The 17,534-nt window shown below is 34.6% G+C and overlaps 1 protein-coding gene across 13 annotated transcripts in view; it reads left to right on the top strand.

Annotated features, from left to right (window-relative positions):
* LOC139968050 (cGMP-specific 3',5'-cyclic phosphodiesterase-like) overlaps positions 1 to 17,534 on the top strand; it is a 184,420-nt gene that overhangs the window by 107,784 nt on the left and 59,102 nt on the right. For all 13 annotated transcript variants that reach the window (XR_011793215.1, XR_011793212.1, XR_011793213.1 and 10 more), the window contains one exon: positions 13,954 to 14,018. Coding sequence is in view for 9 of the 13 variants with exons in the window: in XM_071972364.1 (XP_071828465.1) it covers positions 13,954 to 14,018 (65 nt within the window). In the remaining 4 variants the exon portion in view is untranslated. The remainder of the gene's footprint in view (positions 1 to 13,953; positions 14,019 to 17,534) is intronic.

Genomic DNA, 17,534 nt, shown 5'->3' with positions numbered 1-17,534 from the left:
TAGATATAATACTGTGGTAAGGAAGAAGCCATTAATACTGTAGTAGTCAGATGATGGTTTTAAGCATCAAAACATCACTCATCGACTGGTCAATGCATTTTTTTTACCTCGATGCAGTCATTGTGCTTTTAGTCTTTACACCATGAAAATATGCAAATGTATTTGAATGTTTGCTTCACATGTTTTCTTATAATAGGCCAGCCTAATCTCCGTCTATCATGTCATATTTAGCTGCATCAATGGAACAGCTATGGTGCACAATTATCCCCATGGCAACATTTCACAGGGTATGAACGATGTGAAGGCTATTTCTATCGTCTTTTAATTTTGCAGCAAAGTTCTGCCTAGCAAAACGAACCTATTGAAATTGTGGCGTAGATGCAAAAGCTATGGAAACTGTAAGGTGCCATCAAAATGTTAAAAAAAATACTCACTCGGGTTGCTTCAAAATATTTGGCAAAATGACAAATTGATAAGTTAATAACTTGACAGCAACTTGATGAATTCTTCACGTTTCTTCAGTGATCAACCTGACGTTTAGTTGCAAACTGACAAAGTCATTGCTTTTTAAATTTTAAATATTTTTGGCATCAAGAAGGATCAATTGTTCATTTAACATAAAGTGAGAATTTTTTTAATTTCTGATAAATGCTAGCAGGATCATTTTCAGTCCCATCATTTCAACAGGTTGCAACAACATGTTACAAGTACTCATTTTACAATATGTGCAATTTATTTATTTTACAACAAAATGCTAAATTGATCAACAAAGAAATCCCAAAGTGTTAAAGTAAGCATCTAACCTTACAGAAAAGATGTTGAAATGCAGAATATGTAAATATGTGAGTAAATTTAAAAATGTTACAATTGTCTTCATTCAACAAGTACTCATTTTACTGTAGTTACTCTGGGATGTAACTATTGAGGAACTGAACATAAATTTGCAGAAAATCAAGCAGACACTTTAACATGTTGATGGCAGCATGAAATTTCCATAAAAAGAGGCACAATATTGAAGGTTTTCCTTCAGTTCGTAAAATTCTGTAGCTGTATTATCACATACAAGCACATATTGGGCTGTCTTAGATGATAAATTGAGGTATGTCTTTTCTTTGACATATATTTTTGACATAATTTGTAACTTCCATAAGTTAATAAAAAAACATTGTATCTGACTTTCATAGGGAGCAGATAAGTAACAGAACTGTTATTCTGGAAATGCATTTATCATAGGCTACAAGGACAGATTTGTACTGTCAAATATCATGAATTTATATACCTGGGTCTGTCACTGATTAAAAATACACGTTTACTGTAATAGATCACAAAAGAATATATTTACCATTCTTGTTTATTCTTGCACTGTTTGCATGTAAATCCTATAGCCTTTATCAACACTGCTGTCCATTTTCTTTTCTCTATGGCCATTAGAATGATTGTAAGAGGTACTTGAACACTGTGTATGTAGGAAGATTATCCATAGTGTATACTACCAACCCACTCCGATATATACTTGAACAGGATATTTTAACCATTGTACTGCTTTTAGATTAGGTCAAGTATTTCAAACTTGTCAGAAAAGTTTTACATGTTTAACCTAAATAAATTTGTTTGTTATAAGTAATCAACGTCAGAAATTGATGTTCAGAAGATTTACGAGATTGTAAGATAGCACGATATTGAGAAAACAAAGTAACTAGAAATGGAATTAATTTCATGTCTTGTAGTGTTTTGTCAGCCATGCTGGGTTTTAATAAACTTAACCTTTAAGAGAATTACACTTGAAAGAGAAAAATTATAGTCATTATGGATGGTATTTAGGTTACAAAAAGGCATATAGTCAAGATAAAGTCAACAAAAAAGTTTTTTTAGTCAAGTTTTGTCAATGGGCACTTTCCAGCATTCCTATTGAGGGTCCTCTATGATGGGTCATAACGCGTGTGACCTATTCTACTAACAGATCTCTGAATCAAAGTAACATGATCACGTGAAAGTGCTCACTATAGCATGCAAACAAGCCCGATGAATTTGCCTACAGACGCGACTGGGTGAGTTCAATTAAGGTTCAGTCCACTTGTGCAGTTAAGCACATTGCTATAAGAAATCTAGAACACATGAGTGAATGTACTTAAGACGATAAGTTTGACTTGAAACTTTGAAAATATGTTTCAATGATCTCTGATTCTATAATTTCAAAAAAAATTGTACAAAATGCACCACTACTATAGTAATGGATCGACACATGTTACTGTTATGATTTACGGTCTGACTGCAGCTTGTCAAGTTTAATGGAGCTAGATAGGACCAATATGACAGCGCCCTCTGTTGGTTTTGGGCATGGCTGGCTGGAGAGCCCCATTCTTTCAAAGAATGACATAAAAATAGAGAAATACTGACATTTTCAATATCCTTCATGGAGCTAGATAGGACCGATATGATAGCGCCCTCTGTTGATTTTAGGGCGTCGCTGGCTGGAGAGTCCCATTCTTTCAAAGAATGACATAAAAATGGAGAAATACTGAAATTTTTAATATCCAATTTGTACATGTAATGTAATACTAACATAAAGTGTCTTAGAATGAAAACGTTGACGATTGAATCAAATTCATTAATTCTCATTTAGTGAAGAAAAACATTTGCTATTGATCTACTGCAGTCTTCTTTTGAGTAACAAGATCTGTAGATTTGGTAAAATTGTCTGCCAAAATAATCCCTATAGCTGCATTAAGTTCATGTTAAAACTTAATTTCTCATATATTCAAACCTGCAGAAAATGTCGAGGGAGGTAAGAAAGTGCTGCATATGAAAAACACTAGATAAATGTATGTGTTCAACAAAGCTATAGTGACCTTTAAGAAGAATACGTGTCAGGTTTTCCATGCTAGTCAAGTTGTAATGGGATAGTCCACAAGTCAAAGGGGAACTGAAGAATCAAAATATCTGTATATATGATACAGAGATTGTGAAAGAGGAAACCCATTGATTCATCTCCCAATGTCATAGCTTGTTCTATGTATGCTGAATCATGATCTACCAAATTCTGGTTATGAAAAATATATAATAGGATATAATTAATTATTGAAGACCAATGTATCCAATTGCCATCCATTGGTGACCCAAAACCTATTAATCCGAACCCAGCCCTAATCCCTAACCCAGCCTTAACCATGGAAATTAGTATTTTATTTAAACTATGGTTCAAAGAAGACCAATTAGACAGTATAATAATGCTTACATACATACAAACTGCAGTCACAACATTTCATATTCAGAGCTAAAAATATCAGTTTAATCCAGTATCTGTCCTTTCAGAACCATACCTATCCTGTACCATATTTGTCATAGAAACTAGCTTCCGTATGTTCCATTGAGGTTTTTCTTTTATCCAAAATAGGGTACTGTCTGAACTCATTCACATTGCTCTGGCCGGGCAAGGAGATGTTACAAGGACTGGAGATGTTGGGTTGATGCATTTATAGTTACTGCAAGTTAATTAAATGATTATGTTTCAGCTATTGGCTAACATCTTTATCATATGATGGCAGCAGATATCATATCTACATGCATAGTTTTGAGCCAGCATAAAGTGTAAAATAATTAGAAAACAATACTGTTCTGTAATTACTTTATACTACCTCGTGTGTTACATATATAGTGATGCCGAACGCATCTGCTCTTTGTGTTGTACCTTTTGATGGAATGGTCACGGATAAGAGAGTTTACTTGGACCGTGAGGTACATGCATTATCACAATTTTTTTGACAGCAGTCAAAAGATCTACAGTCTATATAGATTTATAAATATGTCAATTAAACTTCCGTACGTTTTCAGAGGTCATTGACGACATTTCTATTTGCAGTTGGTGACGTTGATTATATTTCTTTGCAATATACAGTATTGAGGAGCACAATAGAGTCCATAGTAAAACAATTAAAAAAATAAAAATGTATAAGTTTTGTGTCTTATAACAAAGATTGAGAAAAAAAGGAAGATGGGGCTTTAACCCTTTTAGAAGAATTAGGGATGAATTTTAAACAATGAGTGTTGAAAATCATCCTTTACCAGAAATAAGATACTATTCCATCTCTCTGTTTCACTAGTAGATGCTGACTTTTACGGGGAAGAAAATGAGTAAGAGAATAAACTCCACAAATTTGATCGATCATGAGAGAGTGTCGAGTCTTCTTGCATCGTCATATTTATTGCAGGATGAATAAATATATGAACGGGATGTTTGATTCCATAATTTTTTTCGGGATTACAAAATTTTTCTCCATGTTCATTATATCTAAGACTTGCATAATATCTATGTTGAGTTACACATGCAAATTCATTACGAGGGACACGCAGTCTAATACAATCAATTTATTGATTGCGAGGTGCAGCCCCCTCGGATGCGTCACTCTCTGGTTGGAGGGTTTACCGTAAAATTGTCCATGGAATACTACCAGGTGTCACATTTTAAGTGCCTGCCAGGCATCTCCGAGGCTCGTCAAGATGACTGCAAGGCTCTGCTGCATCGGATGGGAAGTAGTTCATCTTTCTGTCTTAGCCAGACTCTGAGAGTATTGATCACTTCATGGAAGGGTGCTTCATTTGGCGTCACAGGTCTTGAAGCCTTGCTTGCGTCAGGTCACCGAGAAGACGACGACGTCGGTTAGATTCTTTCCTCAGACTCTGTGATCTTCCAACGATCAGAAGCCAGATGTCACATGATTGAAGATGTTCTGATAATGATGATAACGATGATGATTATGGTGGTGATGATGATGCAGGGAGCATTCTGGATTTAAGCTTTCATCTTGGTAGATTTATATAAAATCCAGAATAGCTTGGCAGTAAGGGTTGAAAAATCAGCATTGACAATTGTCTGTGGTTTTCTTGGGAAGAAGGTACAATTTGAACATGCAAGTATGTGGCAAGCAAACAGTTTGGGAAACACTTTTAAAGTGCCAAAACGCACCTGTATATAGTGCACATCACAGACAAATTTAGGGAGCAGAGGCGTTTCAGTTCTGTTGTACCGTATCCAACTGGTAGGGGAAGCAATGTGTTTGGGGAGCATATGTCCCCCCTCCCCCCACTCCCCCCTTGCTGCCACTGAATTTCCCGATGCTTATATTTCCAGAATTTGTGAATGTTTATAAAAATAACAAACTAATAACAACAGTTTTGTCTTCACATAATTGACCTTTGGTCAGAAGTCACGTTGCTTATCCCAAGTTGCTACTCTTAAATGGAACGGGATTGACGTCATCTAGTGATACTTCAGCCTTCCCTTTCATTTTATTTTGTCTGCTTTGATGACCTATGATGACGTACGATACCATGCTCTACTTCTGTCTCCCATAAAGCTTCACTCTATATGTCATCTGACTGTCTACTGTGTGTCAAGTTAGAGAAGTCGGGGAGTACTGCTTGTATCCAAACATCACGTAGCAGGCTAGAGGGCGCACAGTATTTAACAAAGAAGAAAGAAAGGAATACCATAAAATTAGTCTTGAGAAGATAGCGGAGTGCAGTAAAGTGGTGCAGACAGATAAGAATTGCTTCAAATTTCCAGATTAGATATAGCTTGAAAAGAGCAGATACATTTTGAGGTAGAGCAGGATTCAATACAGTCCCAGGCTCAGGCTACATTCCTGAGGTCACTGTTTCCAATCCCATCGTAGCCCATTTTTTATTTTTTTTATTTTTTTTATTTTTTTTGCTCTTTTCCATGTGTTTGTAATTTCCCAGTCAGTTTTTCATTGCTGATTTACTTTATTTGAGGTAGATTTCAGATATTTTCCAACAATACATTTTCCATGATTTAACAGATCCATATGATGTACATAGCTAGTTGGGACTGAAAATCAGATATCTCTCTCTCTCTCATTCTCTTAACATAATATGCTTACTGCCTATACGTATCATGAACACATATTACAGTATGTGATTGCATATAATACATATATAATACATGTAATTGCATTTACAATGTTTTGCATGCAACAAGATAGCAGCTTTTGTACGTGCCATGACAAAGTATTTTTATATAATAGTATGTTGTTGGAGAGCCTGGTGTTTTATGCCTCTCTTGCATGCACTTGTTCTTTTGATGTTACTTTGTAAAAATTGTTATTTAAATTTCATGTTTGTTGCAAGAAGAGCAAACACTGTTACAATTTTTTTTTTCCATGTAAGAGAACTGTTTCAATTTCATTTTCTCTCCTTCCAATTTGAACAATGTTTGTTTTTGTTTTCGGCAATTTCCTTGATATTGTTTTCAAGATATTTTAAAACTTGCTAAAACCTGAGTTGTAGTTATGTGTGTACTATGCACAAGAACATGACTGTACTCTACCAGTGAAAATACCTTTGTGAAGAAGTTTTATCTGGATGACTGGAAGGGGTATGTTATTCCTGCAAAAATCAGTTGACTGCAAATCTATATTAAGATGTGGTGTGGAAAGTTGCTGAAGGTAAACAAATGTAGCAATTTAAGCTGGTTGCTGTTTCGTTACTAAAATAATACGACCTGAAGTTGCGGGTCCACCAAATACTGTTATATTTTTGCTGGATCGAAGACAGACTGTGCAAAAATATTCTGTGTGAATGCTAAGAATTTATTCCTAGATTTCTCCCAAAATAAAGCTTTCAGTCAGTGGTGTCATTTGATGGCAATAATTTCTTCAGCAAATAGTGTTTGTGCAAATTATAGACATAGACATACTATGTGTGTACTACACAACAACATGACAATAACCTACTAGTAAAAATAACTTTTTGAAGAAGTTTATAGGTAGGGTGCACTATGCAAGATGTGATGTGGAAATTTGAGGGAGGTAAAAAGTTGTAGCAGTTTAAGCTGGTTGCTATTTCAAATACTAAAATAATACAATGTAAAGTTGCAGATACCACCAAAAATCATGATATTCATTTTGTGTGAATGCTAGGAATCTATTCCTAAATATGATCTCACCCAAATTGAAGCTATCGGCCAATCTTAGTATCACCTGATAACAAAAATAGTTTCAATATAGAGTTTTCCTGCAAAGTAGGCACAGACATACTAGATTTTGTTGTATGTTGCTGAAGCAACATAAGCTTCTTTATTATGTCAGGCCTTGCTCATGAGCACCTATGTAGCTGGCTTTTGTGATGTGAGGGAGGTTGAAAAGCCAAAAATTGTTATTCCATTTTAAAGTCTTCATAGAATTTAAGTTTTATTCAGTGACTCAAAGGTGGGGTGCTATTAAATTAAGGAAGAGGTAGGTGTCAAATGGTGTATTATTGTATGGTATATTCATGACAATATTTCTTTTCCAATTGATAAGTATAAAGTATAAGTTATACTTAAAAAACAAGTTGTAGTTGTCCTTTGATGGATCAATTAAAAGTGTTTCAAGCAGTTTGCAATGATGTAGTCAGTATTTACAGGGCAGCAGTAACAAACTAGCTAATACTATGCTGTAGGTTCAAGTTTGTCCATAGTTAATAATAATAATAATAAAAGGAATTCATAAATTCAAAATGCGAAATGCGAAAGCCTCTAAGTGCTAATTTTTTTAGATTTGTGCCATATTAACAGACACTGTAAAACTTGCATCCTCCACAGTTGCTGAGTCACGTGTATAAGTCCACACTCACACATGAAACAAAATATGTTCAGGCTATTTCATTTTGCCCAAATAATCTAAGTCATTCCAATTCAGGGGAACCACAGGAATATGACTATCACACATCTTGCTGTTCCCATCAACAATTTCAACAAAAAATATGCATAGTTTTTCTTGAGTTGTGAATAGATTTAAATACAGTCATACCATGAAAGGTTAATGTATTTAAAAGTAAAGTGCATATTCTGCAATTCGAGAAGTCAACTTTCTTAAAAGCACTATTTCCTGTCCATTGTTTTACACCAGAAATAATAAATTGCATACCTACAGCATGACTAATGGTGGAAAAACAGATTTTAAAAGCTAATGAAATATTTATTTATGTTTCTGGCAACAGAATAGTTTCATATTGAGATCATCTTTGCGTCTTGAGTTAAACATGGAATTTTCTTCACTATATATCTTGCTAATCATTAGATCAAAAAAAAAAAAAAAAAAAATGAAAAGAGATACTCTTTATACTCAAATTACAGTTCAATGCCGGGTAGCCTTTTTTAGATTTGTGCCATATTAACAGACACTGTAAAACTTGCATCCTCCACAGTTGCTGAGTCACGTGTATAAGTCCACACTCACACATGAAACAAAATATGTTCAGGCTATTTCATTTTGCCCAAATAATCTAAGTCATTCCAATTCAGGGGAACCACAGGAATATGACTATCACACATCTTGCTGTTCCCATCAACAATTTCAACAAAAAATATGCATAGTTTTTCTTGAGTTGTGAATAGATTTAAATACAGTCATACCATGAAAGGTTAATGTATTTAAAAGTTAAGTGCATATTCTGCAATGTGAGAAGTCAACTTTCTTAAAAGCACTATTTCCTGTCCATTGTTTTACACCAGAAATAATAAATTGCATACCTACAGCATGACTTATGGTGGAACGACACAGACTTTTAAAAGCTAATGAAATTTTTATTTATGTTTCTGGCAACAGAATAGTTTCATATTGAGATCATTCTTTGCGTCTTGAGTTAAACATGGAATTTTATTCACTATATATCTTGCTAATCATTAGATCGAAAAAAAAAAATTAAAAGAGATAAACTTTATACCCAAATTACAGTTAAATGCCGGGTAGCCTTGAACTCAAAATGACGTTGATAGCCAAGGGTAATATTCCAAATGACGTAACAAATTACAAGGAGAAAACAAAAACAAGATTATGAAAGGAATCTAAAATTGTTGAAAATTTTCTTTGCCATGATGACACTATACAGACCAACCCATTTCCACATTTCCTACACAGGATTATATTAACAGGATTATATCTAGGAAAATTTAGTTTCCTGTAAATGAACTATCGCTAGAATTAGAAAATGGAAAATAGTATTAGCTAGGATTTATCTCATCACTTTAACGGTTTGTATTGCTTGCCACATCAGAATATCACTTTAAGGACTATACTGCCTGCCTGTAGAACCGGAGGATGACCACAGACATTTCACAATAGATAATCTACATTTTATCCGAATATGGTTGAAGATGCTCCTTGAGTGTCGACCTAGGTCTATGAAATAATCCATCAGCATTCAGCAAACGTGCGTATGTGAAACCCTTTATAAAAAATTGTTTAATGATATTATCTTATGTCTTGATAGTCACAAGAGGTCTGGTAATATGAAGTAAAATATTTGTATGTTTGTGCTCCTTTCTCTTTTTATTGGGGGGGGGGGGTAGGGTTTTGGGGTGGTATAGTAAAATATCTGCTAAAAAAAACAGACATACAGGAGCTCAGAATTTTGTTGCCACTCTTATACAATGAGGCAGTTAGCTTCATCAGAAGAGTTTTGACTTTGATAGCCTCAACTTGTTCATAAGTGTTTTTGCTCTTGATATGTGTCAGATATAGGAGGATCTTCTGCAGAGGCTAACTGACATGAAAATAAACTAAGAACCCATCAAGAGACACAGATGGACGGACAGTTAAATTGGACAAACGAGCAATGAATAGAGCAAAATAAGACAAAACAACCAGGGAGAGATAAGATGAAGGAAAGAGCGATGAGAGGATTAAGGGCTGTGGAGATCTACTCTGAGGGGTTTAACAATGGGATTAAGGGCTCTGGAGATAAACTCTGAAGGGTGTAACAATGGGATAATGGGCTGTGGAGATAAACTCTGAGGGTTGTAACAATGGGATTAAGGGCTGTGGAGATAAACTCTGAGGGTTGTTACAATGGGATTAAGACTGTTAAGCTAATCTCTGAGGGGGTAATAGATATTTTGAAAGTAAAATAACTTTGCATTCTAAACCAGTTATACCAGCAATAATGACTTTGTGTACAGTATTTACAGTATAGAATATTTTAGTGTATGAAACCATCTTTTTGGGTGATTGGTCAACAACTTTTCCAAACTTTCCAAGTATCACTCAAACTTAGATCCCAATTGATCAAAGTAAGACACCCCTCCATTGAGTATTTTTAACTGAAAGAAGGTTGGTGAGGCAGTTTTATTATTAAACATCATCAGTATTGGCCACAAATTAAGCATGCTTAATATTGATAGAAGTTTTCTGAAGAACTTTTCCCTGAGTCTCAGAACATCCAGATTAGTCCTTTAACCATTGAGGTGTGTGAAAATAATATAAAAAAAAAAAATGAAATATCTCAGTGTGGATAAGTTGTTTTTAGAGATGTACAGTGATACATTGGTGACCATTCTCTGACTTTCTAGCATATCTGGGGGCAATACTAATTACATTGTATCTCAACATGTTTGCACCATTTCAAAGTTATTTCAACGAATACTTCATTTATATCTGAAATGCAACTTTACTAATAGTTAAGCTATAGTGAATAAATTTTTATCCGATTGTCTACATTGTAACACCAAAATGATTTTAACTTAACTTTTATCTTAGCTGTGCAGTATATACAAAAATTAATCCATATCTTTTAAACTTGAAGAAGCAGATTTTGTTTCTTTAGTAATTTCATAAAATTTTAATCAAATTGAAATTGTCTTTTCCATAAATGAAGTAGTGTGGTACTGCCATTCCCTTCCAAGTATAACTAATTAAACTAATTATTTTATAATTAAGTAAATAAATTATTGCTAATGATTGCTATTGTCAAAGAATAATAAATAAAAAATAGTGAAATAATTATTTTATTCATGCAGTGTCATTCTTTGCCACTTTAAATATAATAAATTAAAATTTGTAAACTTGCAAACAACATTATTGTCGAACAGATTTTTTTAGTTATCCTTTTGTGTGCATTTACTGTGATTTTGCGTTGTAGTATGTACACATGGCTCAAAAAACAAAATTGTGAAATAATTCAAACTAAATATTTTAATATAGTATTTTATTCATGCAGTGACATTCTTGCCACTTGTTTAAAATTTATAAATTGAACTTCACCAGAATGTTGTTACATAAATTAAACTTTTACCTAGAGAAAAAGAAAAAGAAAGAATCTTGTATGCATGATGCCTCTTGGCTTGAAACTTTGTCAGAAAGTACTCTTTCAAGGTCACTAATGGAGAATAAAAAACATCCAACCTTGAAATTAGTAGCTATCCCCAGGGTATCCTGTCAGTAATGGAGTTATAACCATATGCATCTCTTTTTATCCTTGCAAAATAGTCATCAGAACTAGATTGCACTTCATGGAACATTCATTTATTTCCAAAACATTTGTTAAAACATATCAAGAGCGATTCATCATCTAGACAAGGGGAACGATTACTGAAAATGGCCAGTATGTGCAAAGGATAGAATTTAAAACAAGCTTTAGATGGTCTCATTGTTTCTCAACGGGATTGGAAGGAAATGAGACAATATTAACATTTCCCCCAAGATTTCTTTTTAATATCAGAATGTGTAGCAGTGACTTTAATATCACAGCTGGTCTGCGTTCCTGCCCCATCCTATTATTATATTGTCATAGACAGGAGTAAGAATGAGAAGAGATTGAGCAGATATGCAGTAACTGTACTATCCCTTGTTTGACCATGTCCCCTTCCCCCCCCACACACCCATAAAAAGAACCCAAAGAGCAAGTCATAGCAAACATTTTGCAATTTTGCCCCAATCATTTAATCTTTATTTCTTGTCCTTCAGCTTCATAATCTTGGGTTTCTTTTGTTGTTTCTTCTTCTTTCAAGATGTTAACACTGAGAAACCTAATCAGGAATTGCTTGACATGTGAGGGGTGTTGAGAAAGTCGTTGTGGTACAAGCAGTTCAGTAGACATAAGAACCCTCTCCCCCCTCCCCACCTCATGAATAACTATTTGCTCAATGTAACTCTTGGGAAAATAAGTTAGTCAACATGGATATGCATAAGCCCAAAAGAGCTAAACTATGAAACTTCTTAAAAGTTTTTGAATTGAACATGAATAGCACATTTTGTTTTAAGAAAGTGACAGATTTGCCATTGGAATCTTATTATTAACCCATTGTACAAAACTTGGAATTACTTATATATACCCAGTTCTCTCAAGTCACTCTCGATTTTTACCTATCCAATCAAATTGCTATAAAGTCTTGTTGCTTTGATCACCCTTTTGACAGCTGTTGTCAGAATTAACTTTTTTTTATTTTTTTCTCTTCTGCCAACTATAGTCATCCCTCTAAGATTTAAAATGCACCCAGTTTAGGTTTCTGTATTTTGATCCAATTGGAATGATAGAAAATTGCCAAATTTTACAGGTTTGTACCTCATATTTCATGGATAAGAAAAGATATTATCACAAAGTTGAAAAATGCCCTGTCTCCTGTCCTTATGGCAGTATTGGCTTCTAGTTTATCCTGCTAAGACGTGCTTGGGGCAGGTTGAAAACTTAACTTTTTCCCCTCGCCAGCTCTGAAGTTTTTACGATGTGTCAGTAACCATAAATTTGGCCGACCCAGTTGAAATTATTGGACAATTGGAATAACTTGGCTTTCATGCTTTGTTTGGATGAAGCTACTCCTATCTTATCCCCTTCCTGAACTGACAAATGTGATCTTTGAGATAATGCAATCATAGAGAAATCGATGGAAAATTTACGGCAGAAGAGATCGAGAAAGAGGGGAAAAACGTCGCCTTCCATGGCATGGATTTTACAATCACTATGTCATCTCTCGCATCCCAGTGTAAACGATCGTCTCGAATATTTGAAAGTCATTTTGGCCGGAAGGTGCTGTCATTCCTGAATCCCTCACTCTGGCCTCCCTGATAGGTTTTCATAGTCCGTCTTGATTTTCAATATTTTAAAAAAATAAAGAAAAGGAACAGAGATGGAAAAAAGGAAAAGCAATCATCGTTATGTGCTAATCTAGCCTCGTATAAAGCAACTCACCACCACCCGATAGAATAATCTTTGCCAAAGAAGGAATTTCCCAAGAGTTTGGAGACTCAAGGGGTAAAGACTTAGCTCGTTCTTTTGACAGGCCTTGGGCTGCATTTTTCCAACTACGTTTAGCCCCATCAGAATATTATGCCAAATTAATGTATTTCTCCAGCACTGCAGAATGCCCTTTTGTCCAATGACACAGTCATTCTTCTCACCTTTTTTTTATTTTTTATTCATTGGTATGATAGGAAAACCATCCATCTCTTAATGGGGCATGTTGAATTCCTGGCAGTTGGTAGTTTTCAATCCACCCTAATGGTTTCTTCATAGTTATTCCAACAGTATAGAGATACATTTTGAAACAATAGAATAAATCATAATTGGACTGAAGGGAGGGGTGAAGTTGCAAGGTCTGGCACAGTGTATGCATAGTTAAGGTAATAAAGTAGCCCATGAGCAATGCGGTCTATGTTAACGCTATTGTGATAAGTAAGAGAGAAAGTTAAATAATGTTAAAAACAGAATGAAAATTGGTGAATGTGTTTCATTGATCCCCTGTAGTGATTGTGATGTTTATTTGATCCTACGAAGATTTCATGGATGTTCCTCCAAGAAGATACTGCATGCAACGTGCAAAACAGTATTTCAAAGCTCCCACTGATTCGCAGGGTTGACGGCAGTCGTGGCCTATGGTACCGATCATGGGTCGTATGATCTTGTCTAAATGCTGAACACTTGTCCATAAATTAAAACACTGCCCATCTGAGTTAAGCTCGATTATAGGGTATCAAGCTTATGTTGGTGGATAAACTAAATAAAATTTTGAAATTGGTGTAACTGACATAAAAGACGATCTTTAATGGAAGAGTATGGCAGGTTGTTTTCTCCACTTGTTGTAGCCAGATGCATTGAAATGGATAAGAACCTTTTGTTTTCATTAAGAAAAGTGGTTTGAGAGTCGCATCTAAGAGTCCATTTTTTCATGTTTCTTCATAGGAAATCAGCTTCTCTACGGCATTTGACCTCACTGCCAAGGAAAAAGAAAAGGTGGAACATCTCAGGTAGGTATTTCCTGTTTTTAATATAGTGTAATAACTTATGCAACATAGGAGCTGAGATGACAAGCACAAGCTATAATATTATACCACAAACTTGAAAAAAATGCATTAACTGCCTAACTAACTGCAAGTTGAGTGTCCCTTTTGATTGGATTATATGACATTTTTATTGTCGGATTTCTTTCTCAGAGGAAGTGTAGGTTTACTACAAAACCTAGGTACTCCATATGAAAGGATTTAATAGATACTTAGAGAAGTTAAGGGTAGCATAATACCATACAGCTCTTATCCAGCCTCAAAGACTAGCTGAAAAGTTTATAGTTTATTTAAATTATCGTTGGAAGGGGGTAGACTATAGCAAGCTGTCTACAACACGTTATTGTACTGTATATCCACTAGAGTATATGGATAAACAATCAACCATTCACATTTAGGCTTCTGAACAGATGGTGATGTTATAGCTAGATGAATTTATACATAGGTACATGTATAGAATCCAAAATAGTTTAGGTAAAACCTTCACAGGAGATAGTGCTCATCCAAATCAAGGGAACAGGTAATAAATCAAAAATAATAAGTAAACTTTAGAGACACATTTGATTGACACATATTTGTCCACCTACACTCCTCAGTCTCAAAATGTACACCCACTATTTTGTCCATCTATAAGAAACAAATTTGTTGTCAATAAAATGTTCCTCTAATGTTTACTTAATAGATAAGATCTATGTATACAACTATATAGATACATACACACACACACATATATATAATATATATATATATATATATATATATATATATATATATATATATATATATATATATATATATATATATATATATATAAAGGGGACCAAAAATTCCAATATATTTTCTAAAACTTACTCATTATTTGTCATTATGAGTCATATCTTATTTCTCTGGTTTTCTCTAATATTATATATATATATATATATATATATATATATATATATATATATATATACATAAACATATATATAGATGTATAGATAGATATATATATAGATGTATAGATAGATAGATATATATATACATGTATATAAAAGCCTCATGGTTATACCACCCACAAATGTTAAATAATTGGATTACACAGCTAAATAAGCAATGCCACATGTGTAATTGGTTCCGTTAATGTTCATGACATTTTGAAAATTGCCTCAAAACTATTCAACATATACAACATGAATTCACCAGATTAACAGTACTTAGTGCAAGTACAGAGGTGATGAACGATCATTATCACATATTCTGTTGTTTCCATAGCTAATAACAACTACTGTATATATAGCCTCCTAGCCCCTGACAAGTCACTTTGGTGTGTTAAACACAGGCGTGTAGTATGAGTACAACAGCATTCATGTACGAGTGCAAGTAGAATTCCCCTTGGTAAGAGACTAAGTACAAGGCTCTAAGTACAAGGAATTGTACAAGTACAAATGTGCCAGAGTGTGTACTGTTGTCTTTATTATAGAATGTGAGTACAAGTAAGGATTAATTACAAGTCTGTTTAAACATATTTAGAAATAATTTCCTTTTTTCCTTTTATAAATGGAAGACTTAAATGACACGTAATAATTAACGTTCAAGAATACCCGGCAGTCTTCATCTGTATGCCTTTTCTTGAAAATCGATTAAACGTCTAATAATTATGCAGGAATGTCCTGAATCCTCTCATACACAGTATGCTGATAGGCAGCCTGCCATCACATTGTCCTGATTGATCGATGAACTGGGATTTCCCCTCAAATTTTGGCCCATTTTAAAAATGATGCACAAATGAATAATTGATACCGTTACCAAGTGTGCCCCAGTTTTAGTTTTCCTGCCATCATTTTCTTTTCATTAGAAAATATTACTGGACCACACATGCTATTGTGTGACTGACATCTTTAATTTATTTCCATGCATGTTGAACATTTTCTTGGGATATATTAGTTTTTACCTGTTTTAATTGTCATCTGAATTTTCATGGACTAAAAAAAAAAATTGAGACAGACCTTTGCAAATTGTCAATGTATGGAATGCTCATGCCTTGAAGGTTGGATGGATGTCAAAAGTACACTGGTGACTTTGGCAAAAAATGTTCAGTTGGAAAAATTGGAAAACTGTATACTCAATTGAGTGTTACTTCATATGCACCATGCTTTACAGCTATACCATTGGTTCACAGCAGATGAAGATGTCCATTATAGTGATAGCTGAATCAAAATCTCTGATATTAAGCACACTTATAGTACTTATGAGTACCACAGTATGAGTACCACAACTTGAGTACCTGTACAAATAGAATTTCCCTTGATATTGATCGGTATGTATGAGTACCGGTAGAATTAAGACTTTAAGCATGAGTACGAGTAGGTAATCTTGCACTAGGGTATCTACATTACATTTCTAAAATGACCCAAATACGAGTACTACTCCATGAGGGAGATTACGACTATATATGTATCTACGTGAAAATACGAGTACAGGTACGGATTCACCTCACGATTCGTATGAAGTTACAATTTTCCAATCGCTAACAAATTAGATGACAATAAACAACTGTTCTTTTGAGACTTGTCATCAGTAATTTGACCCTATATGTGACTCCAGCCCCTTTATCCTCGCCAACTGAGAGACACATTTGTCTTTAGCCATCAGGAGGCATATTCTCTTTTATGAATGCTTGTAATCAAACTTGCATTCCCCGGTGGGCCACTTACGTGGAAAAACATTTCAGAGCAACTTCAAATTAAATTTCTTTTTAACACATGCTGAAGGTAGAAGAAGGCAAGAAAAATAAAGCTACTGAGCTCTGTAGGTAGCTGTGCTGCTCTGGCCAAGTAATTGAATTATTAGACAAGCTGTAAATACACCATGGCATTGAACTGTAAATAGCTTAAATTCCACCTAGGATGATGCAGTAATTAGGAAGGCATAAAATAGAAATGGAAATAGCTTGACTATACTCTCTGACTGGTAAGTTGTGCTCCTAATCACGTTCCTGATCGCCTTTAAGTTATCTTCAGTTTTTCGTATTCGATGAGAAGTGAAAAGGCGACGTAACTGGAACCTCAAACGTTTCTTCTTTTTTGCATCTTTGGGGAGTATGAAACTTTTGCAGTAGCTCTATCCTCCCAAAAGGTGCTACTAGGGTCATTCCAAGCTAGTGATTTCATGTTGTGATTCTTATCCTAGCATTGGGTATTCATGAATTTGGCGCTTATTTTTTGTAGCATGTACTAATTAAGGTGAGTTGCACATAGTCTGCCAGCAAAGTTGTGTAATATCTAAAGTATGGATTTATTTTGAACCAATCAAAACATGGCACATTACATCACCTCTGAGGGATCCCCAAGAGGTTGTATTACTATCCCAGTGTACCAGGGCCCATGATCCCTATAATTAGGGGCCGATCCCTCTCTGTATATCCACTTAATGGAGGATTAATAATAAGCAAATATTTATAGAGCGCTTTATGCAAAGGCCTCAAAGCGCTTAAGCAAAAGCGGA

This window comes from Apostichopus japonicus, chromosome 5, assembly GCF_037975245.1.
Source record: "Apostichopus japonicus isolate 1M-3 chromosome 5, ASM3797524v1, whole genome shotgun sequence".
NCBI classification, from domain to species: domain Eukaryota; kingdom Metazoa; phylum Echinodermata; class Holothuroidea; order Aspidochirotida; family Stichopodidae; genus Apostichopus; species Apostichopus japonicus.
This window is presented reverse-complemented; position numbering and strand designations above follow the sequence as displayed.